The sequence below is a fragment of the Zonotrichia albicollis genome, chromosome 3, assembly GCF_047830755.1.
Source record: "Zonotrichia albicollis isolate bZonAlb1 chromosome 3, bZonAlb1.hap1, whole genome shotgun sequence".
Taxonomy (NCBI): domain Eukaryota; kingdom Metazoa; phylum Chordata; class Aves; order Passeriformes; family Passerellidae; genus Zonotrichia; species Zonotrichia albicollis.
The window spans coordinates 37,032,988-37,057,465 of record NC_133821.1 but is presented as its reverse complement, the minus strand read 5'-3'; the positions used below and the strand labels follow the sequence as shown (position 1 = coordinate 37,057,465).

General features: G+C 39.2%; 1 protein-coding gene across 3 annotated transcripts in view; it reads right to left on the bottom strand.

Moving 5' to 3' along the window:
- The window catches only part of PPM1B (protein phosphatase, Mg2+/Mn2+ dependent 1B), a 61,070-nt gene that overhangs the window by 12,391 nt on the left and 24,201 nt on the right, over window positions 1-24,478 (bottom strand). For all 3 annotated transcript variants that reach the window (XM_074537185.1, XM_074537184.1, XM_074537186.1), the window contains exons 2-5: window positions 23,339-23,483; window positions 8,432-9,295; window positions 6,444-6,561; window positions 516-627 (exon numbers count right to left, since the gene is read on the bottom strand). In XM_074537185.1, coding sequence (XP_074393286.1) covers window positions 516-627; window positions 6,444-6,561; window positions 8,432-9,277 — 1,076 coding nt within the window. In that variant the 5' untranslated portion in view covers window positions 9,278-9,295; window positions 23,339-23,483. The remainder of the gene's footprint in view (window positions 1-515; window positions 628-6,443; window positions 6,562-8,431; window positions 9,296-23,338; window positions 23,484-24,478) is intronic.

Genomic DNA, 24,478 nt, shown 5'->3' with positions numbered 1-24,478 from the left:
GCATATTCTAGTTCAATATTCTTGGTTATCTACCATTCAGTTTCAGACTAAACAAATAAAAACAATTTTCTTATGAGAATGCTTGCTGAGCAAATAAGTACTGTTCCAAGCTTATAATGGACATTAAGTGGTTGGGAAAACATGACATCAGGAAAACTGATCTCCTGGCATTTTTGATACTCATTTTGATATGTTTGATAGCTCTTCACAAATGTAGTAAAGCAGTAAAAAGCCAAGAATACATATATTTTTCTTTTAAACGGCCACATGGAAATAATAAATTAATATGTTATGTATAAATTAATATGCTGTGTACAATATGATTATGTGTTTTCTCTTTACCACACTGGAATGGGAACAATGACACAAATGTCCATATACTACAAAAGATAAACTAAGTTCAAACATAAAAAACTTGAATCAAGTATAGCTACTACAATAAGAAAACTTTAAAGCATTAAATGAAAGAGTGTCAGTGAATTTAACAGTTCAAGAAATTCTAGTACTGTACTCACTTGCCAGCTAAACCACCTCCTGGTGGCAAATTAGGGATATTCTCTGCAGTTAAAATACGAATAACATGAGCAAGATCAGGCATTCCTTCTTCACCTGCTTTTTCCATAATTTCTAATTTAAAAACACAAGAAATCTTCAATTAATATCACCCATTGGCTAAGACACTGAAATAGAAGATATCACTTTTTAACAGAGGCATTATGAAAAAAGTTTCATGTAAATAGGTAAAACATGGTTTGCATTTTAGGTTAACAATCTTTGCATGATAGAACGGAGCTTAAATTCATAGTCTGTCATTCCAGTATGCATAAAGCCTTACTCTCTAAGAGAAATTCAGAAGCAGAGTGTGAACTGAATGAAATCCCCTGGAGATAGCAGCCTGTTCTCTCTGCAAAGACAGAACAGCAGCTGGGAGTGTGTTTCAGTTAGCTTCCCCTTGCACTGCAACACGCTACAGCCATAAAGCCAACGCTGCCCAGCACCTGGCACGCTTCCTTGCCAGTAACACCTTGTATCCTCAAAGGCACCATCTCCAGTGCACAAACACTTGGACCATCAAGCAATCCAGAGGATACACAATGGATAGATGATATTAGCACTCAAGTGACCAAAACAGAATATGGAACTGATGAGGAATAATTAAAAATACTTATTTTTATAAGTAAATTATAATTATAATTATTAAAATTATAATTTTAAATTATAATCCATTTTCAAAGTTGACATACAACTCAAGTCAAGTCCAGTGCTTCTAACCTCTAAGTTCTCCTAGCCTGGAAAAGAATGGCCTGACGTGAAGTAAATCTTCACATATTCTCTTTCATCAGGACTCCTATTAAGATGAATGTATAATATCTGTATATACACTCACACAGGTGTAATGCCACCAGCTTCCAGTTATCAGCCTCTACTCATTCAACCATGGCACAAAAAGGTTTGGAGTTGTATGCACAAGTCTTCTATTTTTAAGAGAGAATATTTTTTCTGAAAATCAACTAAACTAAGGAATGGAGTGCTATTTCCTGTAGACATTGTTTTAGATAAAATTCTCTTTAAGAAGAATTAAGAATGAACCCTCTCAAGTATCATCCTAAAAAAACTTCAGTCATTCTGTATCTTGGCTACTATCCAAAGATAAGGAACAAATAATTTCATTTCTTACAATTGACTATATTCTGGATGACTGACATGGAGCCTGCAGTTTATGAGTTTCTTAAGTTAGCAGAAAAGCACGCCACCTATCCACCTCAAACCCCTCATCCCAAGTTTCCTAGGATTTAAATCTTGATTGGTGTCTTTCACTTTTTTAAGAAGCAAGTGACATTCGGGCTTCTCTTGAGACTACCAAGATGAGCAAAGTGCTTGGCAAGGTACTCACCCACTTTGCATGGGGCACATCTGTAACTCCTCAAAGGAATCACTTGTAGGATAATTACATTACCTTCTAACAAATAAGGCACTATTAAGCTTCTATGTCCCAATTTTAAGCCAGCACCATACAATTTTTTGCAAAGAATAAGATACCTGCACTACTACTAGAAGTGATTAAAATTAAAGACTGTTCCATGAAACTTGGATGTGTATTATCATCCATCCATCCATTAAGGATAAATCATGGCTAGCACAGGAAGTGATAGCTGAGTAAGCATGCCTAAATCTTAGGATTGTGATCTCTTCTTCCACACATGCTCACACAAATAAACCACAACTCCTCTTATAAATTGCATCCCTTTGTTCAGTTCTACTTAGTTAGAAGTAATTGTACTGCTATAATATAATTTTGCTGAGATACATTTGACAGGAAACATTTCTAATGAAAATACATTTTTTATACCAAGAACAAATCTGGTTCTATACAGAGGAAAAGTAGACAAATAGCAAGAATTAGTAATAAGAAAAACTAAAAATCCAAGAAATTTCTGAATATTTATTGCAAGCATAAGGGTTTTATATCTTCTTAAAAAGGAATGACACAGCTAAAGATTGCTGTATGTTTCTTGGTACTAGAAACATACACATTTGTACTGCATAACAACTTCTCAGGGAGTGCTGAACTGCACCATAAGCATTTCTAGAACTGAACCATAAGCATTTCTCTCCATTTCTAGAAGGTGGCAAACCAAGAATTCTGGATGAACTAATCATTATCTTTTTAATTTCCTGGTATTAGAGTGAGTAATCCAGAACTTGTTTCCTCTCTTGGAAAAAAAAGCTTCCTAACAGAAAATCGAGAATAAAACAAATGAGCATGCATGACCCACTGTCATTACACATCAGTTAGCAGGCACACACTGTGGATGTGCTTGACAAAGGACAACAGAGAAAGAAACCAAAATTTTTGAGAAACATATTTATGGGTATTTACAATTTTCAGCTTAACCTCTGTGATGTTAAGAATAACCCTACAGTTAGCCTTGCATTGCTAATATAATTCAGACACTTAAAGAATAATTCCTGATATTATTAAATATGTATATTCATCAAAGTCCACATCAAAGTCTACTACCTTATCTCTGAAACACTTTTCACTAACAGCCTAACACTTCATTCACAGATAAGCATTTTGAAAATTCAGGTAACATTTAAGTTCCATTTTATATAATGCAGGTCCCCAGCCAGACAGCATTACAAGTTCTCCATGTTCCAGCACCTCCTTTCATGCCCAGCTATCAGATTATGACAAATGAGTTTTATATACAGTATATATTCCACATATGTAAAATGCAGCATCCAACTTAGGGGATAAACTGACTATATCAGTGAGACTGTTTAAGCCTACACAGATCATGAGCTCCTACTTATGATTTGAGGTTAGTGGTTTTTGGGGTTTCATGGAGTTCTGTGGTTTATCTGTTATTAACTGCAATTCTGATACACCCCTTCAAATAAACTGAAACATATCAGAAAACTGAACTGACTTCTGTACTTTGTGGGACCAAACTTTGGATCTCTGAAAAAGAGAGCAGAAAATATTTGCAAGGGGTAGTAAGAAAAAAGTGACCTAGCATAACCTCACAACTGCCCCACACACCTGTGGAAGTGCCCCATCCAGGGCAGGGCCACTGGATGATCTTTAAAGCCCCTTTCAACCCAAACCAGCCTATAATGCTGTGACTGTGCTTTGGAGATGGATCAATTAAATGACTCCAATGAGAAGCAGGGCTGTGCTCAGAGTCATAAATGACTCAGGCACAAGCTTAACCTCATTAAGCATTTCAGTACACCCTACAAGTGGCACCTTTGGAATGCAGTCATTCACATTCCGTCAACCTCAAAACCCCAACTAGCAACAGAGCACGGGTACATATTTCTTCCACTGGAAATCTCTGTAAACAATGACTCGCTGAGCTTGTTTTTAATCAATCTGTTAAAAGAAAAAAGTATCTCTAGGTATTAAGATAATAATTCTCTTTTAAGAACTCTGGAACAATCCTGGGGAACTACTAACTCAGCTCATTATACAAATATACAAAATGTCAGCATTCCATTTATAGAATGTTTAGAGAACAAATACTACATGTGCAAGTATTAACCTAATTTTCAACTTCTTTTTTACCTTTTTAAATCTAGCAAAAGCATGCCTTAAATACTGCTATTCTCCCTGAGCCAGAGCTTAGAATGCCCAAGTATAGCAGTGAAAAAACCCTATTGCCTAAAATGTTTGAGGGGTTTGTACAGCCAGCTTGATATTTAAGGCCCACAAGAGAACAGAAACATAACAGTGCGTATTCATTAAGAACAAACACCAGTGATCAAACTAAAATTGCTTCAGGAAGTCCCAGATGACTTTATACTAAGTTCTAATGCTGCCCTGATTTACATTAGTCACTTGGTCAAAGTGGAGGGTATCCAAGAGAACTCATAGTTTACATTTTTGACAACATCTGTCTTTGCAGCTTGGTAGTTCCAAGACAACCTTGTATTTTTCAGAATGTTTTTACTACAGGCATAAATATAATTGTTACTGGCTATCAGCCAACTGCTAACTCATTAATACATTCTTTTAAATGTTGTTCTTGTTAATTTGTGTTCAAACACCATTATTTGCTTTTTGAGAGGAATAGTCAGCCTCTAAAAAGGCATTTTAAACAAATCCATATTATCAGTGTCACAACATATCTATCAGACTATGTTTTGAGAGTTGCAAACAGTTTAAACCTTTCAGGCACAACTCCTTTATACACTGTGTTCTATATTAAGTTAAAAGATAAAAACAAAACTGATTAAGGCAATTGTCTTAACCAAAAAGAAACTCCACCTTCCAACATTTTTGCCAACTCCAACACTTGAGAGGATACTCTTGCCCTCATGAGGTTTTTTAAAGTCAAAAGTATTCCTGCTCACTACTTAAAACCTTTAAATCAGATACTGTTTTTAAAAATTCCAACATATTTCTAAACAATTTTCCTCATGCTACTTAGTGGTTTGAAACACTTGATAAGGCCTTTATTCTTTCTGAACTAATAATATTCAAGGCATGTGTAGGGTAAACTGCAGCCCCACAATTTTTTTTCCTTTTAATTAAGGAGACTGTATCACAATTACAATTTCATAGAATGTATGAATGCAAAAACTTGTTAAAAATCAGACAGATATTTCAAGTTCTGAAGTCTGTTTCATTTTCTTTCTCCACTCCTTGTCAGAATTTCTCAAATATGCTGTTATTTCTTGCTAAATACTTGCCTTTTAAAGGCCTTGAACTCCCTCCAATTAGCAAAACAAAGAATGACACAGGGAACTCAAGCAGGGAAAAAAAAATCTAGAGCTGAAGCAACAGAAGTTCAAGCTTTGGAGTAATTAGTTTCTCTGAAGCACTTTAGCTAAACAATCATTTTGAGTTATATTTGAAATGACCCCACATCAGTTTGGACTACAAACTCTCAAATATTTTTTTTTTGTATATCTATTATTTAGTTAAATGTAATAACAGAGCTAAAAATAATCAGTTAATGATTAGTTAATCCAGACACTCTGACCACAAGTTATTTGACAGCTTTTCTATTCATCTTCACATTCACTTATAAAAGCAATAAAATCCACTGCAGTTCCATATATTTTTCACTTATTTGCTACCAGAGAGCAGCCACCAAGAAGCTGGGAACACTAACCTGTAACCACTGTGCACACCTGCCAGTGAAGGCAACTGCTCCTGGCTCTCTCCCAGAGCCTATTAACAGCTCATGTACTCTACTCTGACACAGAAGATAACAGGTATTTATCTTAACTAGTGTCATCTAGGAAACCTGGGATGTAAGCCAAATTCCAAGAAACAGGCCTAGAGTTAGCATTTGGAGTGACCACTAGGGCTCTCTGATCTCAGGAGAAATTACAAATATACAAGCCAGTTCAATTTAGATCCCATTTAAACAAGAGGAAAAGACACCACGCACAACAGCTGTGTGCTCAGAGATAACTCATACCTGAAGACCATCATGCATATATATTACAATTTAGGGTGGCTACACCAAGTACTTGGATTACTGGGACACTGACACAACAACCAAATACAGCTTTTGCTTTCTGTCAAAAACTTGCACAGAAAAAGGGAAGAAATAGTACAAACAGTACATTCCTTTTAATATTTCATAAGCAGGACAATAGCAAGATCACAATTTACTGAGCTGATACAACACTCTGCAAAGTCAGTAATTGTATTTTAACTTACAAAGACAGCACTAAAAACTTCTGGCTCACATTACGAAAATGTTTGCAGAATACCAGGATAAACTAAGCACATGGTCTCAAACACTCTTCCTGACATATAAAAGTTCAAAGTTATAATCAGGTCTGAATTTAACCTAACATGAAAGTGGCATAATGTCTTTCATGGTTTTTGTTTTCATGCTCAAGATAGTTATGACATGTGCTCACTATCACAATCAAACTGAGATTTGTTCACTATCTAGTGAACTAAGCAGATTTCTTACCTTCAACCCGTGATTCCAAGTACTTATCCAACTCAGCATCTTTTTTCATTGCCTCCTCTGAGACCTTAGGAGCATTTGAAAAACAAACTAATACAATACTCATGTTATCACGACTCCCCTATGTGACAAAAAAGAAAGAGAAGTTAATATCTTTAGTCTTATTCTTCATCTTTCTAATCACATCTGTACTTTTTCCAAATACAGTGCTACAGACAAACCTGGAAAAAAACACCCTGAAAAAATCCTGTATTTTCATCAATAAGAACCTCTCAGTGTCCCAACCACACCTCTCACTAGAAATAATTTGACTGATTTTGACTGTATATTCTTAGTATTCAAGTCTAAATAATTAATGGGCTTACCTACATGTCAGCCATTTAAAAATAGTACCAATAAAACAGGTCAGAAATTAGATACTTGTATAATGTTACCTTAAGTCAAACTGTAAAACAACTCCTGTTGCAAAATGAAATGCAGAATGCTACCCTATACTATTAGAATAGCTCAGCTCAAGCAACTAATTTTTAGTTGCAGGGTGTTCATGTAAGCCATTACATGCATTACAAGTCTGTTTATTAGAATGCACCTGTGTCACACAGCACCTTGAAGCAAGTATAAAACATAAATGTTTTGTATGGCCAAGCTGACCTTACAGACCATCGTGTGCTCAGAAATACCACCCAATGGCTTTTTTAGATACTAATTTAATGCCAGTTCTTTACCAGTACACTGATACCATTCTCCTGCTCATATTTCATTTTCAAAATTGTAATTCACAGCCAAATTTAAAAACACAATTCTAAGTCTCTTACAAGGGGATCCAGTAGAATCATAATTTAAACCACTAGTTGGTTTGATAATCAAGTCTCAACTTCACTTTTTTGTGTAGAATATTAAGTGCCATTAGTCACTGCATCCTGTTGCTGTGTTAACCCAAGCTACTGGATAGTTCTAATCATCTATCACAACAAATCCTTCTCCTGAAACAATTAAGAATTTGACATTAGAATGTATTCCTTTAGAAATACTGCTTAGGAGTTAGCCTATATTCCCTTTTGTACCAAGCATATGAGGACACCTACCACTTAGTATTACGTGGTATAATCCACAGCCTGGTTGTTACAGAGATCCAGGATCTGACTTTGGAAAATAAACATGTGGCCAGCACTCAGTTTTACTGAAAGAATCTCAGACTGACCATCCTTTAACAAGGCTGGTCGAGTTCTTGGTCAGAAAAGCAATTTAAACCAATTTAAACAGCATTTAAACCAATCATACACTGTATGGTATATGCCAGAATACAACCCTATTTCTGGAAAAAAACACACAACTTACCCTTCAGAGTTACAATTGGGAATTTCAGTATATTCCTCAAAATTGCATGTTTAGTCTGTGGCCTAACAAAGGAACTCTGTACTAGCAGGAGTTGCACTTTTCATGGAATGTTGGATATGGAGTACCTATTTAACATATGTAGACCGCTAGTACTTGCTCCAAACAAACTAAATGTGAGGAGTGGCAGCAAGCTCAGATGCTAAGGTGGTGCTACTCCATCTAAGCTACAACAAGCTGAGGGCACAGGTGACAGACAAACAACACCTTGAAGAGGAGATGGTGCCAACACTGGTTTCATGCAAAGGATACAAACACTGCCCATCTTCAAAGAACACAAAACCTCACAAAGTATCTTGCTCAGAATAGATTAATTTTACAAGTTTTGTATTTAGAATCAATGTTTAGAGCTGGAACTATATGCAAGCATTACCTGGGGGAAAAAACCAGCCTTTAGTTTTGTAACTGCTATCACCTTTCTAAGCACATACGGTGAGGCTGTATATTCTTCTATACAGTCAAATGGGTACAGAACTTGGAGGAAAAGAAGTTGGAGAAGGGGAACAGTAGGCCAGAAACAGCTGTTAACACTGTCCCCAAATAACCAGAAGATGATTTAGGATGATTTTAGCTGTTTGGAGAAAACACTTACATACCTTATGTAAACAAGTGTCCACTACCCAATTGCACACTGTTTCCAGGTCATCTGATACTTCAAGTCTAGACTTTACATATTCACAGAGCTCTTCATTGCTCATTACATCCCAGATGCCATCACAAGCCAGGATGATAAACTCATCTTCTTCTGCCCTTAAAATTTCACACACCTCAGGCTCTGGAGACACAAGTTGTTCTGTGGGGCCTTTACCGTCAACACATTTGTAGTCATAGTCCCCCAGAGCTCGAGAAACCGCCAACGAACCGTTAACACGCTGAATCATTACACTGCCTCCTGCATTCTGGATTCTCTCTTTCTCCCTCGGGTTGCAAGGTTTGTGATCCTGTGTTGAAAAACACACTTGTCCATTCCTATAGAGAACAGCACGTGAATCACCACAGTTGATAAAGTATACATGCTCAGGTGAAATCATAACTCCCACTGCTGTTGAGCCACTTCTGTCCATGCCATTTCTGAGGTCTGCGAAATTGCGCATATACTCATCAATTTTCAAAAAGCCAGTTCTGATTCCACTCTTGACATTTTCCACTGAAGGTTCAAGAGCAGATCCAGGTTTTTCTGTCGCCCTAAAGTCTTCATTGTTAGTGATGTGTTCTAATAAGTGCGTGGAGCAGTAATTTGCAACACGAGATCCCGCGTGACCATCATAGACAGCAAAAAAGGACCAGTCCTCTAAGCCATGGGGAATACCCACAACAGCTGTGTGAGCATCTTCCATTTCCACTCTCCATCCCTGCATACTGCTGAGGCCGTAACGCAAGCCATTCCCTGCACCATGAGCATTGTGTTTTTCAGTTTTTGGTTTATCCAAAAATGCACCCATGTTTATGCAATATTGAACCTGGAAAACAAAGAGAAGAAGTCTTATTTATAAAACCACCATTCCATATAAGGTTTGTTGTCCGCTTCCTGTGTTTCTTCTTCATAAAAGAAGTGATAAAGCATGCATGCATGCAAAAGTCAACAACTATATTGGAAGAAAAAAAATCAAGACATGACATGAATGAAGCGTGAATTTATAAACCTCTGTAGGCATTTTTAGTATTGTTTGTTGGGGTGCTGTCTTTTTTGAAGAGTTACTTCAAAATAATTAAACAATCTCCATACGAAGGCAGAGTAGATCACATACCTTTGCAGCCCTGCTGATTTTGTCATCCTCTGGAGAGACAGACTTATGATGGAAAAACAACTATATCAACTCCTACTTTCTTTGCAGTTTTACTGTGGTGTGAAGAAAATCAATTCATGTTCATAAATCAGAATGGACTGGTCTCGCTAGCTTTGCATGTGCCATACTACCTCTGCATTCTTGTAAGGCATGGCAAAAGTGACCGTAGGGGAACACAGACTATCTGCCAAAGGAATCAAGGCAGTAATTCCCACTTAAATACAAGAAAAATTCTCACAGCCATCTTTTAACAAATTAACAACATAAAACAACATTTCAATATTTACTATAGAATCATAGAATGGTTTGGACAGGAAAAAACTTGAAAGATCATCTTCTTCCAACCCCTCTTGCCATGGGCAGGGACACCTTCCACTAGACCAGACTGCACAAAGCTCCCTCAAAGCAGGCCTTGAGCACTTCCAGGATGGGGCATCCACAGCCTCTCTGGGCAACATCTTCCAGTGTCTCACTCTCCCAGTAAAAAATTTCTTTCTTATCTCAAATCCAAACCTACCCTCTTACAGTTTGAAGCCATTTCCCTTGTCCTATCACTACACTTGGCAACAGTCCCTTCCAGCCTTCTTGTATGCTACCTTTAGGTATACTTAAAGACCTCTATAAGATCTCCCCAGGCTTCTCCAGGCTGAACAACCTCAACTCTCAGCCATCCATGAAAGACTTTCATGTGCTTACATGGGATTTTAAGTTCAGAATTTATTCCAATAAACTTAAATTCATAAACTTTATAAATTATAAATTTTATTCAATTACAAGAGATATGAGCTAAGGGAAGTAAACAACCCACAGGAAGTTAGAAGTTCTTCAGTATTTGGAGACTATCTCCAGAATGCAGGCTCACAGGTAAAATGTGAATAATCTACAATGAAGCTTTGAAAGACTTCTGATTTCCTCTCCTGCACTAGACTCAAGTGTCCTACACACACCTGAAAAATTACCTTGCCCTTTACAAAGTCAGTAGAGAATACATTCTTTAATCCACAGATCTCAGAAACTCACATATCACAACTTCAAACCATTCTAAAAGTCATCACCCTACAAAATCCTAAAATGTGAAAATTACAGCAAATTTCATCCAAAAAGAATTGGCAAGAATTCTGCCATGACTGATCCTGAGCAATCACTCATCTCTGACACAGTAGTACCCACCTACAGAATGTACAGAGTCATGATAACCTAATTCTAGGTTAAGAATTTGTTGCCAGGCCAGGAAGAGATTAATTAATCCTTACTCCCACCATTCCCCTCACCTAAACACATATGAAGTATACAGCAGACCACACACAGACAAACCAAACCTCACACTACCTCTCTGCTACAATGATCTCCATGCAGTGCTGAAGATCCCAACAGCTTGCTCAGCAGTTTTGTTAACACTGAATCAATGTAAAGGACACACAAAGTGTATCCATCAATGCAATACGTAGTCAAAACTCTGCACAACCCCTTCTCTCAAAACATCTGATTTTGCTTTGAAAACAAACAAAATTAATCTGTGTCAGAGGGTAAGCAAGACAGCGTGACATATCACCACAAAACAGAGTTCTCAGCAACCAATGCTCTCAGTTGAGAGCTGAACAAGTTCCACATAGTTTAATAGTGCAACTAACATCAGTCAGACTTGTGAAAGGATTCTTGTACCTCACAATCACTTATTCCCAAATTACACACAATACAAAACTATTTTAAAAGCACACAAAACATTCTTACCAGTAAAACTGTCATACAGGACTGAAATGCTGCCAAAATGCCAGATACTCTCCAATACTTCACACCTTCTATGAAATTCCTTTAATTGCATTATGTCATTGCATTCTTAAAATCAAAAATGTGGAAGACATAATGTGACTGAGTGAGGAAGAAGATCAAAACTTATGTAATTGCAAAGGCCTGTCGGCTCAGTATTGTGTTGTGTTTTATATCTGTAAAACAAAACACAATTTAAAAAAAAACAACCACCAAAGGCATGTGTCACACCTTAGTTTTACTTGCTTCATAAGTAGGTTCACTTTTTTACAACTTAAACCAGAAAATAAGAAAACCACACACTACTCAAGATTATGATCTTAATATTCTAAATATCCCATTTAATATTGCAAATAAAGGATGGAGAGATTGAATATCTATCAGTAAGTCTGGGAGTCAACTTGTGTCCTTTGCCTCACAGGCTTTCATCACACATCTCCAGGAGGAACACAGCGTTACCTTCTCTATCCCTCCCGTGAGGTTGGAACTTCAGAGAATTTGTTGGAAGACAGCTTGGCCTTTCCTCTTCCACTCTGAAGAAACTCCTATCTCCCCCTCCTCACACACTACAGGCTCTGGCCCCTCAGTAACAGAATGCTTCTCCATGTCTGTGCCTTTTTGGAGGTGGGCAGCCCACACTGCATTCCCAATGCAGCCTTGCGAGCTCCTAACAGACAAAAACCATCACTTCTCCCAGAATGCTGACACACCTTTTCTGACAGGTGCCAATTTTTCCCCCCTTCAGACACACTGCTCTCTACTGTTCAACACATTTGTCCTGGTTCTCCATCAGGACCCACCCCTGGGCTCTCTTTGGCAAAGCTCATTCCCCGAAAGCCATCAGCCAGTCTGCAGAGAGGGACAAGGTGACTTTATTCCAGTGTCCTAGGTTACAATATTAAGATATATTCTATTCCCATCCTCAAGAGCTGCTGAAAACCAGGAGGGGGCCACCTTCCTTATCTCCTTTTAATGGGCCCATCAATGCCTTTTCCCATGACTCAAAGATAATTCCCTCCAGGAGGCATTTCTGTTTAATGGACTCACCACATGACTCACAGAACGATAACAGCCAATTGTGAGAAGCTCCACCCAGGGGGGAGCTAAGAACCCCCACCTGGATATAACCAGGTGGGACAGAACAGTCAGTCTTTCCACTGGATTCCCAGAGGAACAGGTATCTTTTCCACTGGATCTTCAGAGGAAGACTACACCCTTTGTACAGGAAAACTGCTCCAACAGAACCACATCTGCCACTCCAGGAGGACTGCAGCCACCAATCCAACTGCACTGCTACCAACACCCTGACCAACAGGGCATCAGGTTGCATTCTGACTTTGTCAGTGTTTTTTCCTTTTGTATTATTGCGTGTATTTTGGGGTTTTTCCCCCTTTTCCTACTAAATTGTATTTGACTTGTAGTCTCTCACTAGTTTTGCTTTCAAACCAGAACATCCAGGTACTGGATTATACCTGTGGTTACATCACAACACTGGTCCAGCATACCAGGATCCATCTGCTGCTAAGGCCTGCCCTTGGGCTAACCAACCACTCACTCCTATCACGTATTTTAAGCACATACACCCTTCCACTGCTCAAGTTTTTAACTAAGACTTCATTGTACTTCCTCTTAGTCAAACCATCTCAACATTTCTTGAGGGAGTTAAGGCATTAAGCAGCCCTAAACATCTTTGCGGAGAAAGATTTAGTCTCAAGATAAAACACAGTCAGCAAAACAGATGAAGCACCCACCTGCAAACCAGTACAATCAGCATAAACTCAAAAATTCAGAACCCTTCAGTCTTGAGATTTCTTTTCCAAAGATCTCATTTTTGTATGAAATTTAATTGAATAACAGATTAGTTTGAGAAAACATTAATTTCCTTGGGGTGAAAATATTTATCCCACATAAAATTATTAGTTGAAACTTTCAAAATCAGGAAGACCATGTCTATTGCAATTCCCAAAATTTTCTTGAAAATGGAGAAAGCCTTAGTTCTTGCCCATGCTTCACAGACCATTCTTTAAAATACCATATATTACTCAGACCAAATCCTAGAATTCTCTTCTCCTTGTAGTCTTTCCAACCCTTTTTTTCCAACCAAAAGGTTGGAAAAAAAAGAAAGCAATAATAATCAATTTTTAAAAAAATCTACTGCCTGGCAGGACCAATAATCACCAAGGCTCAAAGGCTTTTGGAATGCCTTTGCAGAGGAAAAATTACTTTATAGGAAGAAATTACTGGCCTTTGCCCCTCTCTGGCAAAGAAGAAGTTGAATCTGAGCAATACACTACCAAAGAAGAGACTCCAACTATCTCTCCAGTGCATACTGTTCATCTCTAGTCTTAGATCAATAGTGGAGTCACTTCCAAGAAAGTTCAGGGCAACAAGTCTCCAACAAAAGCTGACATTCCAGAGCAAAAATCCAACCCAAGGCTTACTTCTCTGAAGTTCCAACCTGTATTTTTCTCTAATGTCTTCAACCAGAGAGAAATCTTACTTGGTCCTTATCTCATATACAGGCAACACAGGCAACAATTCAGACTCAGGAAACCAAAAACATCTATCCTTTTGAGGTATAGAGGAATGAAGGCAAAAGTCATGTCCTCTGACATGTAAGAAAAATTTATGATCAATATCCTTTCTGCCCCAGCTACACAGCAAAGACGCTTCGGTATTAGATCAACCATGTAGGAAAGAGTCTTAAATTTAGCTGTGCACAAGCTTGCGTTTGCATTTAAAAGACAAACAACCCCAACTGCAGATTTTCTCCAAAGATCTACTTAAAAACTGACAAATAGTTCTTGCTCAGGTATAGATATTCATTATTTTGTACTATATCATAAAGGGGAAATAGGCAGCTACTTTAAGTGAAAAGCATGCTCCTCTCAATTTAGATTTATATTTAGCAGGCAGAAATATTTATTTAACAACTGTCATAAAGGCCAGAGCTGTCCTGACTTATACTGGATCCAAACCACAACCATGAGCCAGGTACTAGGAAGACAATTAACTCTATCCCAGCTCGAGAGCAACGTTGATAACTCACTGAGGCTTTTAGCTGTTGCTAAGTACTGTTAGCTATACTAAGTCAAGGATTTGACAGCTCTCATACTCTGCCAGGAGGTGGGAGGGGCACAAGAAGTTGTGAGGGACACAGCCAGGACAGCTGGCCCAAACTAGCCAAAGGGATATTCCATACTATATGACATCATGCTTAATATATAAACTGGGAGGAAAGCTGGCCAGGGCCACCACTTGGGAACGGGCTGGGCATTGGTCAGCGAGTGATAAGCAACTGCATTGTGCCTCATTTCTTTTTAATTCTTTCATTATTATGATTTTCTTCCTTTTCTGTCCCTTTAAACTGTCTTTATCAGAACCCATAAGTTTTCTCACTTTTATTCTTCTGATTCTCTCCTCCATCTGACTGGGTCAGGGTAGTGAGTGAGCAGCTGTGTGGCACACAGTTGCTGGATTGGGTTAAACCATGACAGATATTTCTGGTGCCCAACACAGGGCACGACAGGTTGAGATAATGACAAATCTGACTAGAACGTATCAGAAGAAATTTCTTGTAAGTACTCATTATATTAATCACTGTCACAGTGGTGATGTATTTGTTCCCCAAGTTGGTGTGGTGTCCCTGTTTGTAATGTTGAATTATAAAATACTTTATTTGTATATATTGCCCCCTGAGCTGTTTGTCACCCATGGGAACAGGGCTAAGGTTATTTTGTTGCACTCTGTAACACGGTCTCATAATATGACAGAATTGCCGCTCATGAAACTGATCTGGTATTTGTACTCAGCACTGCCCACATCTCCATACTTTGGGAGCCATCTATAGGAAACTACTAATAATTACAACTTTTACCTCTTCCCAGAGACCAAATCCATGAGGGAGACTGATATCTACCTCCCTTAATCTTCCCTTTCTCCTCTAGGCCAATTAAAACAGCATTTGGGAATTTTTAATGTCCTTGGGATGTTCAAACCAGCATTCCTATTGCTGTGTCTTCTGAATGTGTTCAAGGTCTTGTTTTAGGATCAACAATTATTCCAGAACAGGGATCTGCCCTGAGGCTGGATAGTGGTAAGTGCCAGAGTGTGAGGGATAGTATGGACAAGTGCCTAGGACAGTGGTCACCTCCAGTGCTCTGGAACTTCAGCCCTGAACAAGTGCAAAATTTGGAAAGACTAGTTAAATATTGGGAGAAACTACGCTGCCACCTTGGAAATTCCAGAGATGCAAAACCCACAGCAACACGCTGCAGCCTGGCCCAGGCCTACTGAGCCATGCTTAGGACTGTACAGTACCCCTGAGGGAAAAAAAGGCCTCTGGATGTGATGAGAAAATGATGGGCACAGGGGCTACTCCAAAACCAGAGACAGGCACTGTGGCTGAACCAAAGCACCAACCTGTGCCTGTATCAGTCCCTGCTATACATAAGGAGAGAGATATGCAAAGGGGAGCTCATTTAGTGAGGGATGAAGCAGCAGGGCTATAATGAGAAGAGGTGGGGAAAGAGGCAGAACAAATAAAAGATACAGTTAATCATCTGATCCCTATCCTTGAGTGAGCTGTGACACAGGCAAAAAGATTCCAATCATCATCCAGGCAAGCACATCACCTGGTTGCTCCAATGCTGGAATAACAGGCCCAGTAACCGGGAACTAGAGGATAGAGAAGCCAAACAGCTGGCATCCCATTCTACAGAGGTGGGCATTAACCAATGAACTGGAAAAGGGGCACAAGTCCTCAGCCTCTGGAAGTGACTCCAGGTATGAAGGAAAGGTATTCCTTCAAGGAACATGTTATGCCACCCAGGCAAGTCGACTGTCATGGACAGAGGCATCCAGTATCTGAGGCAATTAGCCACACTGGTGGAGATTTATGGTGATGTGGATTTATGATGATGTGGATGATAACAACAAGCAGTTATCCAAAGACCCAGATGAAGACAAGTGTACACGACCCATGTGGTGGAATGGGATGCACCACTGTCATACACCAACTGATTGGCAGTAATGACCTGGAAAGACTGAGAGGGACAAATGGTGGACAAATTGGCCAACTCCCATAATACAAACAAAATGTGTCTTCCTCATTACAGCCTGTATCCTGGCTGTGGACAAGGAAGGCTTACGCATCCTATTCCCCACCTGTATGGACCAGTGTCCCAACTATGAGAGTAAGCATAACAGCACAGGCCACCCTGTGTGACCACAGTAGGATACAGGCCTGCCTCCAGCCAGGTGGAGGAAACAAACAGCTGGGTTTAGTGCACTGTGTGGATTGGATGACCTTGCACAGCAGAGCCACAGGAGTCAAAGGCTCCAGCAAACACTGCTGCACAGGGGCAGGCACCATCTCTGTTTCTGGAGTGGCAGGGCAATCCCAACAGCTAACTCTGTTGGAGGTCAAAGTGAGCCTGATAGGGAATGAGTGGCAAAAGCACTCCATTGTGACTGGCACTGAAACTCTAGAGCATCCTTTGCTTAGACTGCCTCACAAGGGTGAGCTTCCAAGGACTCAAAAGGTACTGCTGGGCTTTTGCTATAGCTGCCTTGGAGACAGTAGAAATGAAACAGCTATCTACCTCACTCCATCTCCTGGAGGACACTTCTGGTGTGGTCAAAGAACAACAGCTGCCATCACAACGGTGCACCGGACATGGAATCCCACCAACCAAGACACCCTGACACCATCTGTAAGTTGATTTGCCATATGGAGAGCCAAGGAGTGATCAGCGGGAATCACTCACCCTCTAACAGTCCCATGTGGCCAGTGCAGACTAACAGTACACTGTCATGGCCTGGCCAAAGCCATGCCACCTCTGAGTCCAGCCAGACCTGCTGGAACTTCAATACAAACTGGAGTCAGAGGCAGCCAAGCAGTATGCCACAATTGATACTGCTAGTGCAGTTTTCTCAAGCCACTGGCAATAGAGTGCAGGTCCATCCAGTACACCTGGAATTCCAGGGGTGGAAACAGAGACCTACTATTAGCCATGGACTGATATTAACAGTACTGAAACAAAGCAAAGCTCTTAGTACATTGATGGCAATATTGTGTGAGGCAATACAATAACAGAAGTTGCTGAGAGAGGGAAAAGTAGTTCAAATCCTTCTGTAAACTGGTTTTGCCATAGAATTAAAAAGGTAAAGAACCTGAACAGGAGAGCCAGCAATCATCCACAAGACTGCATTTGCTCAAGGAACTGGGCGCACTTGGTGGGTAACACGGAGGGATGGGGAAGTCTTATGGGTACTTCCAGGGCATTTGATTCTGGGTAAGAACAGTGAATGATCTTCACTATATTATGTTGTCTGCTATAAAACACTGTAGGTCATCACTTCCAACTGTTGCTGGAAGCCATATCAAGGGTACTGTAATAGCATTACCCAGCCTAATGAAGAATGGAATTTTGATGATAGAACCAGACATTCATAGCAGTGATGGAACTAGCGCTGGCTTCAGCATAAAACAATCCAACACTCCACACACTCCTGCCCTGAAGGACTACTACAACAGACAGAGCCAAAAGTCATGGACTAAAACTCAACAAACATTCTGAAGGGATGGCCCACACAGTATGGGAATGGTATCTCTGGGTACATATCAAAATACAGGAAAGGTGATAGTGATTACTTGGGTATATTGGAAGGTGTGGGACCTGGTAGCATGCAAATGGATATAGCCCTGCTTTCAGGTGGGACAGAGTTCATTAACTGTCTTCCTCATAGCTGGTGTAGAGTTCTGGTTTGGATACAGTATGAGAATAAAGTTGATAGCAACAACTAAAAATATCAGTGTGCTATGTAGTGTTTATATTAGTCAAGGCTTTCTTGCTTCTCATATCCTGCCAAAGGAGAAGGCCAGAGTGGCACAAGTAGTTGGGAGGAGACGCAGCCATGACAGCTGGCCCAAAGTGGCCAGAGATACTCCAAAATCTATGACCTTGTGCTCAATGTATAAACTGGGGACAAAGCTGGCCAGGGGCTACTGCTCACATTGGTTGGCAAATGGTAAGCAATTGCATTGTGAATCACTTGTTTTGCATATTTTAATTCTTTTTCTTCCTTCCCTGACCCATTAAGAAGCCTGTGTCTCAACCCATGAATTTTCTGGTTTTTATGATTCTCTTTCCCATCCCACTGGGGAGGGAGGAGGTGGAGTGAACAAGCAGCTGTGCAGTGCTTAGTTGCTGGCTAGGGTTAAACCATGACAGCAACCAACACATAATTAGATTACAAAGGTCTACAAGCCATAATCAAAGTTTTTGTAGATACTATAAAATAATTTTCCCATTGCATGTCAGTTTCATAAAAAACATCAGAACTAAACTAATACCACCTTGATGGCTAACAGTCCCAAAGGCAATACTGTATCTTTTCATAATATGAGAATGGTCCAACATAAATCTTTTGGGCTTAGGTCATAAAAGTGTACTGTAAAATGTCTCTTCCTCAGAAGGATTCACTCAACAGGCTAGTCATTTCTAATAAGTCAGTGCTGTGGAAAAGAAACAGTGCCAGAGTTTCCTGTTACAAAGCACATGTGCTCCACTATAAAAAAAGAATGACATTTCAAAAGAAAAAATGCTGCACTAGATATTAAAGATGTAAATGACAAATAAATAATCAAAGTATCCATGACAAACAATTTCAAAATTTATAGAAAGTGCAGGAAATACCTTCTCTGGTTTAAGTTAAAACAAAATAAAATCAAAGTTTAGTCCTGGTAGAAAGCTCCTCTGCATCCACCCTGCAGTCTCTCTCTAGTGTGTTATGTGCACATATAGACTTTACACAGTACATCTGTCCACACACACTGCAGATAGTTTTAATTTTTGATCCCAGAAAACTTGGTCTTGCTTCTAACTTATTGACCTTAAAAATACTTGCACTACATGAATTTATATTAGGCCAATAGTTATTGGAGACTGGCTGTAACAGCTACTCTATGTACCCACAAATACTGACAAACAAATTACTGCAACCTAAGAATAAGATCTGAGTATTTTATTTTCATTTAAAAATGAACTACACAGAAGAAGAGTTATTAACATTCCTGGGTTTTATTTGGAGGATTTGGGTTGGTTTTAGGTAATCTGTGGCCATGGGTGTTGGCTTTAGGAAGGATGTCAGCTGACCAGAGATACTGACAGAAAGAAAATAAGTATCAACATAAAACGCCAATACTGAGCTTCCTACCAAAAACTTTTCCTGCCAGGATGTCGAGAAAGAAGCCAAAGAGACTTCTAAACCAGGAAATGAAAAACATTTTGCATCCCTACTACCAGGTAGCATACATGCCTAGGAGCTACAACTGTAATTTTTAAATTAGATTCAGCACAACATTGTTACAGCAGTTGGGGAAAAGAACAAATAACAAAGATAAACAAAACACTACATTCCCCCACCACACTACTTTTAAAGCAGCAAGTTACAAAGGAGATGAAGATTTCAGAATGAACTTCAGCTATTTCAAAATGGTCTGGAGGCACAAAACAATCACAGGCATAATTTAATGCTCTATATTCACACCTATTTTCAATGTCAGTAGCAGTACCTGAAAACATGAACGCTTCTGCTCTGCCTCAGCTACTCATCACTACTACATTGTGCCAGCAATTTCTTTTCTTTCAGAACTGCTGGCTGAGGTGGTTTTGCCCTTACTCTTTGAACTGTTTCACTGAAGAAGTGCAAAGTTAGCTTTAGTATTTTGAAACTTTGCGACTTTGACTGCAGTGGGTTTGGAAGCCAGCAGCTTAGACAGCAGATCCAAGGGGGCTGTAACCTTCAACAGAAAAGACAAATGGAAAGGAGCACCAGGAGCTAGGTTAAGGGCTATAACCTTTCTAGCTATGTTACCGCAAGAAAAACATGCTTGTGGTCCTTTCAGAGATTCGTTTTATAGTCTGCTTTCTTGCACTTTACTAAAATATGGATGATGCTACTTAACTACAGATTTTTCAGCTCAGCTTATGTGGCAACCATCTGTCTCCCACGGGCATATTGCAGATTTTATACTGAGGCTTCTTATTTTCCTGGAATGCAGCTCAACAGCCACAACGTTAGAGATCATACCTCAGATATTCAAGATGAACTTCACAGAAATCTTGAAAGTGGACTCTGCATCTAGCTTTCTAATTACTGCACTTAGTACAAGACCATCAGTGCCCACGTTGCTGTATTTTTTAGTCACAGACCCTTTGCATTGCAGCTTCCTTTTTATTCAAGTTGCAGAAATCAACTTCACACAGTTCTGTGGCCAAATGAAAACTTTAAAAAAACATGCAGTGCTTTTCTTAGCTACACAGAATTCCACGTGTGCCAGTGTGACTTCTGATTATCAGCAGCCCTTAGCACAGATTAGCACCACTGCTGGGCACTTAACTGAAGAAGTATGCAGGGTCATTCTAAGTAAGAGACTACTCTTGTCAATGCCGTAATGTCACTCATCTTAGGTTTTCAGGTTACATATTCAGCTTTTCTTTACCAAGGCTTCCTCCAAACACTACAGAGACTGGGAAATTCATCCCATTTGTTACTTGCAAATGGTTTATCCGAGGTACAGAGTAGCTACACAGCAAGTAACACACAACAATGGGCAAATATCCAGGCTGGTTCAGCAAACACAAGGCTGGGTCCAGACAGGGCAAAGCAGACTCCTGCTGCCAGCACCTGCCCAGGAACAGGATGGAAGCTAAAGTCTTTACAAGTAAAGACAGCTCAGCCTAAGTCAGCATTCATGCTCTTGTACCATTTTCTAGGAACAGAAATTTGGTGCACTGGCACTGCAGTGAAATAGGCCTACCTGGTTAATTCAGATATTGCCTGTGCAAGCTTATCATCCTTGAAATCACATTTTGTCCTTAACTCAAACCCTGCAACTCTCTGTGCCTTTAATATACCACATGGAAATCTGCACTGTACTGCTGCCTATCCCTACTGACCACACTATGACAAGACCCATATCCTATAATTGGTGAAATTCCTTGCCAATACCTGCTCATATTTCCTGTAGCCAATAAGCAGGTTCTCACTTCTTTACTGGGCTGTTCAAAACAGATGCACAGGGGTCCCTTGGAAACTACAAAGACTTAGCCTAGCATAAAAGTGATACTTCACAAATAAAGTTTTTAATTATTTCTATGCAGAATTGCTGTTTTAATTCTCTAAATTCAATAAAGGACCAAGTACTTTGAGTTAAATTTAGTTTGCTCCTTTTCAATCATCAATCTAACAAACAACAGCCAGCTTTTACTACAGAAACGGCACCTCACATTTTCAAGAAAAACAACCAAAATCTATCCACTACACTAATGGTATTAAAACTGAAGAATTTTACATGTATAAATCTGTCATTAGCATGACACTTTGTCACTGGGAGTGAGTTCTCCCCTGCTCTAAATTTAGGTATTTAAGACAAATTTGCTCACCTTTTTCAAAGTCTGTTTACAAAAAGTTTCAGACACACTTTTGTGAGAATAGGGTAGCAAAGAATCACTTCTTCATATCACCTGTGAATTATTCCTAAACAGGTCTGAAACACCAGAATAAGTGTTCTGCAGCAGGTCTGCAAAACCACAGTAAAACAATACACCTTTATTTAGTGAATTGAGGGCTGGTTTCTCGATTCACACAAAAATCTGAGGAAGGCAGACACAAGGGTTGGGCTGGATGAGTGCTAAAGGTCCGTTCAAATATCGTCAGTATAAAAGGTTGTGCCTTTTTTCAACATGTTACATCACTGCAAAATAAGTACAAGCATTCAATCAACACAACACTAACAAAAACCCTCAAAACAAACCACATTGGAACCTCCCTTTCATTTTAGCAGCAGAAAAACCAACACCACTTCCTTGGCACAAACCTGTCGCTGATTTACAACCTATTCATCACTGAACTTCAGAGCAAGACAGACAGGACTGCTTCAGACCAACAGTCCAGACTCCTGCCTGCCACTACTGAAAAGAGACAACTCTTCCTGTCAAAGATACTGAAATGTGTAATCAAGACTCAAAAACCTTCATTTGATCATAATCCTGAAGACAGACTCATGCAATAAACCCATTTCAAGGACAGTCTTCAAAACAAATGGTCCCAGTTTAAAAACAGATCTAAACCTTTCAGAAACATACAACCCAAAACATGCAATCTCTATCACAGGTATTTGTGGTGATATGGGATTTTTTTCCCATTACTATGGTCTTGCAGCATTGTATTTATCCTTTTTTCGAAAGGATTCAAAGAACATTGACTCTTAGTTCCCTCTACATGAGTTCAGAAGAAGGTGACAGAGTGTGACAAGAGTTCTCAGTCATCGTCATATAAAGTTAATGACAGAAAACCAGCAGCCAAAACATTTTCATTGACCTGGAAAAAGCCATCAACCTTTACCCCTGAAAAGGTGGTTCAAAAGCTGAAGCTCAGGAACCTTGTAAGGCAAATTTAGAGATTTGCTGTAACTGATTAAAACAGGTAATTTAAGTAGCACGGCTGCTGTTAGTGCATTTAAGGAAATACAGACCTTGTAGGGAAAAAAGCCACATGCAGACAGTAAACTGATCTCAACACATAGTGGACAAAACACTTCATGACTTTTACTGACACTATACAGTCTTCAGTGTGAGAACATAATTTCTCCAAAATCTGGTCAGCAGACATTTTAGGTGGTGAAAAATTACAATTCCCTGTCCCCCATTTATTAACACTGCTTTGTATTGTAACAGAAGGAAGCTGTACTTGAAATTGTATTTCCTCCCTACTAAAAAATAACAGTAAGCAAAACTCATACATTTAAAGTAGAAAAAACATCATTTTACCCAATCTCAAATTTCCATTAAATCCGTGGTCAATTACAAACTGCAAATTAAAAACACAGCCAAAGGAATAATATATTCCCATAAATTTCCAAGTGGCAGAATTCCTTCTTACCTGTAATTTTAACCTTGTCAAGGTTCTAGTTCAGTGCTGAAAGAATTAGTTTACATTCCTGCTGCCAAGAAGCACGTAACAGAATGACTTGCAAAACCTTGAGATAACAGTACAGGACACAACATCTGCTTTATTTTGGTATTTCCTAGAAAGAAACAAAGGAAATAGTTAGCTACTCCAGATGGCGTACAACAGATTTGTACATTAATTTTTTCATGAATACTACTTTTTCCTAAATAGAAGTGTTTGAACTAAAGCCATGCCTGGATGTGCAAAGACCTTTCAGCAAACTCTCTAAACACCATATTTAAGATTTATGCTAACAAAGAATCAGATTAATATTTTTCTCTATTTCCCTCACCAACACTGACAAGCACTTAAAAAGTCATCAGCCTATTACCTGCCATTCAAGTCCCTAAACTCAGTAACAGAAGGAATAGCTTTTGCATGCCTGCTAGCATCACTGTGCTGTCTTAATTTTATTCACCTACTCAGATGACAGAGTACACTCCTTGAGTGCTTGACAAGACTTAAACCCACCATGTGCAGCATGTGTAATTTGTGAGCTCTTTATTCTGCTTCCTTAGATGCAAAAATGCACGAGAGTTTAAAAAAAAACCAATAAGCTTCAACTGTAAAAGTATTTCAGATCCTCTGTAATACAAACCATTACATTTCTTTAAAAATAGTTTCTATAAAATTAACTAGAAATTCACCTTAAAATGGAAAAGTAGTGAATAACCAATAATTCAGATATGTGGATCAACAACAGCATCTACACATTGTTTTTAACACGATGCAAACACCCATAATCCTCCATGGATCAGGGACTACATATTTATTAAGCTTATAAAGCGTTGCATCTTACAGAATTGGCTTAAGAATACACTGGTAGAAGGAACTATCATAGGAAAAATTCTGGATAACAGCCAGCTTTCTCTGGGACAGGAGGGAAATAGAAGTTTTATAGTGACAGTGAAGATTTAAAACTGATAATAGCACTCTGGATGCACTGAGTGATAAAGGAGACTTACTGCCGACCTTGACTTTAAGCCCACTGATGGAGGAACAGAGCTACGACAATATTTCATTATGGCTCGCCTCTTCCAAACACTCAGCAGTGCTTTTCAACTACTAACA